Genomic DNA, 2,867 nt, shown 5'->3' with positions numbered 1-2,867 from the left:
GTGATGTATTTACGATGGGATTTAACTTCTAACACAGGGCAAGTTTGGCAGTTACAGCCCATGAAGCTCACGACTCTGTACATGGATTTCTTGACCTAACATTCAAAAGGACATTTCGTAGTACTAGTTTAATTCTGATCTCTCTCTAGAAGGCAGAAACCACATCCCACACTCCTATGCAATTTATTTTGGTATTGTAAAGTAAATGAATAAGAAGGGGTGGAGACATAAAGAAAATCTAGTTTCTGGCTGGGTGCGGTGGCTCATGCCTGTAATCCCAGCACTTTGGGAGGCAAAGGCGGGTGGATCATGAGGTCAGGAGATCGAGACCATACTGGCCAACATAGTGAAACCTCGTTTCTACTAAAAATACAAAAATTAGCTGGGCGTGGTGGCGCGTGCCTATAGTTCCAGCTACTTGGGAGGCTGAGGCAGGGGAACCACTTGAACCGGGAGGTGGAGGTTGTAGTGGGCCAAGATCGCACCACTGCACTCCAGCCTGGGCGACAGGATGAGACTTTGTCTCGAAAAATAAAATAAAAACAAAGAAAAAAAAATAAAATCTTTAGGCATTCCCAGACACAAAGATCTCAGAGACGGACAGCAAACAGCCTCCGTATTCATCTGCCCAAGGCTGTTTGTCACAGTTCCCTTAAAAGATGCCTGGAAATGCTCCCAACAACAAGGGACTCAAGTATGGGGCTGAGTTGGTTATAAAAGCAGCTAAATGTGTTTAGGAAACACACAAAGTGAAACCAGACAGTGATGGCCCATGTACAAGACTTGTGCTTGAAGCTTTGGTGTGCCTCCTTGGCCAATTTTTCAGGCACCAAAAACCATTCCTGATTGATTATTGATATACAATGCAAACCAAACTATGAAAACACAGACTTTTTTTCAGAAGAGGGAAATAAAGGCACAGAAACCTGCCAAAATAGATATTTTTTTCCGTAAGAATAGTATGGTTGATTAAAATAGTTTATCACTAGTAAAACTTGTATCACTAGAGCAGACAATACAAATTAGTTTTTTAAAAAATGACATTCACTGAATTCTTGGTCTGTGCATTCAATGTGAATAATCATCAAAAATATATTACAATTAAAGGTTTGTAAGGAGCTCTGTCTGGGATTTCTGCAGTATATTATTTCGGAGGAGAAGAACCACCATCAAGTATGAGCTATCCACTGTTCCTTTTTACGTTGTGTATGGTAATCAGTCTATCTCCTAATGCAGGCTCACAAACTTCCACGGTGAGATGTCTAAGTGACTTAGTAACTTTCACACTCATTAAAGACAGCCCTGTCCATCAAACGCCATACTTAGAAAGTCCAATAAACTGTATTACATTTTAATAAATATTTCTGTGTACTTTTTGTTTTTTGCTTTTAAGCTCAGCTTAAATCTTGTCAAGGAAACCATTTCACAAGACAGTATGTCACAGCCTACTATCAGCAATAGTCCTTGTTTATTAGAATCTGCAGATGTCCATATTACATCAAATATAAATATATATTATATTTACATTTCCTTCTTAGCTTTTCAATTTAGGTGAGTGTATTTATAGATAATGCCACTAATGTACCACTATTATAATCCTCAGTGCAACTCGTATCTTCTTTCCATTAGATGCACATTAATATAAGACAGCATCTTAAAAGAGGGGTACTGTTCTTTTTTAAAATAAAAGGAAAGAAAGGGTATCCAAGAATGGAGGTCTAGAAATTTTCTAAGAGATTTTTGTTCTGTTTTTTAATATTTAGAAATACCTGAAAAATGTGGTCCCTTTTTGTCGTATTAGACTCTACTTGGGGACAAGAAAATAGAATATGCAACTCAGAAAGGAAAGAGCCCAAAGAGAACCTGCTTGTTAGCTCATTAACCTGTTTAGTAAAGATCTGCTTTAAAATGCCTGAAGCTGTACAATATTATACAAAAACAATCTTCAGCCTTCAAAGCAGCTGATGCGCCTTCTTAGAGATCTGTTTGTTTGATTAACAGTCTGCTGCCTTGGTGGGCCTTGGTCTTGGTCACTTTCGGTCATCGATGGTTTTAATGAATTCTACTGCTGCTGTGAACTGCATCCACCAATAGGACTCCTCTCCAGACAGACAGCTAGCATAAAAGCTACTGATATACTGCACAGTAGACAGCAAACAGGGTGGATTTGCCTAGAGAAGTAAAAAATGAAAGTCAATTACTCAGATGTCAAAGCTCTGCCAAAATCATTTAAGTGTTCTTCAAATGTTCTTCTATGAAAGACATACCAATCCTTTTGAAAACAACCCTGAAGTTATTTTTTGGAAGTAATCTTTAAACCCTAGTTCCCATGAGTAGCAATAATATGTTGGAAAGGCAACCCAGGTTCTAATCTCAGCTAATCTATCTAGAGGTTTCTATCCTTGCAAGTCCTTAACCTCACTGGTTTCTAAGAAGGCTGAACTAATCTCTGTGGTCTTACTCAACATCCCAGGATTTCAGAATGTTAGACACCAAAATAAATGCTGTAAGCAAATTGAATTATATCTGGTAAGTCCAGGGAGAATAAGCTGAGAAAGAAAAAACTAAAAAAGATGGCATGCCCTCTGTTGCCAGAGGTAACAGAGGACATCTTCTGAATTTTTTTTACCTTCTTCATGTGGTGAGAAAGGGCACAGGCTGTTAAACGGTTAAGAGGAAGAGCTAGGGCCTTTTCCTTAAAACTAGCTTCAACTGGCTCTCCACAGGAACTAGATTTACTACGTTTGGAAGCCAGAAGAGCGATGGCCAACAGGAGGAGCTGTGACAGCCAACCCCACGGGTTTCTCCCTCCAAGCTGAGTTCAGGTTGTAGAAATATCACAATGCTAAGAAATAGTAGGACATACA

The 2,867-nt window shown here is 39.0% G+C and overlaps 1 protein-coding gene across 1 annotated transcript in view; it reads right to left on the bottom strand.

The window, feature by feature from the left end:
* Positions 1-963: 963 nt before the first annotated feature.
* Positions 964-2,867, bottom strand: part of GAPVD1 (GTPase activating protein and VPS9 domains 1) — a 118,474-nt gene continuing 116,570 nt past the window's right edge. Inside the window, exon 29 of the mRNA XM_011988700.1 lies at positions 964-2,171. Within this exon, the coding sequence (XP_011844090.1) occupies positions 2,031-2,171 (141 nt within the window). The 3' untranslated portion in view covers positions 964-2,030. The remainder of the gene's footprint in view (positions 2,172-2,867) is intronic.

Source organism: Mandrillus leucophaeus, unplaced genomic scaffold (genome assembly GCF_000951045.1).
Source record: "Mandrillus leucophaeus isolate KB7577 unplaced genomic scaffold, Mleu.le_1.0 Scaffold335, whole genome shotgun sequence".
Taxonomy (NCBI): domain Eukaryota; kingdom Metazoa; phylum Chordata; class Mammalia; order Primates; family Cercopithecidae; genus Mandrillus; species Mandrillus leucophaeus.
The sequence above is the reverse complement of the archived record's forward strand: the minus strand, read 5'-3'. Positions and strand labels throughout refer to the sequence as shown.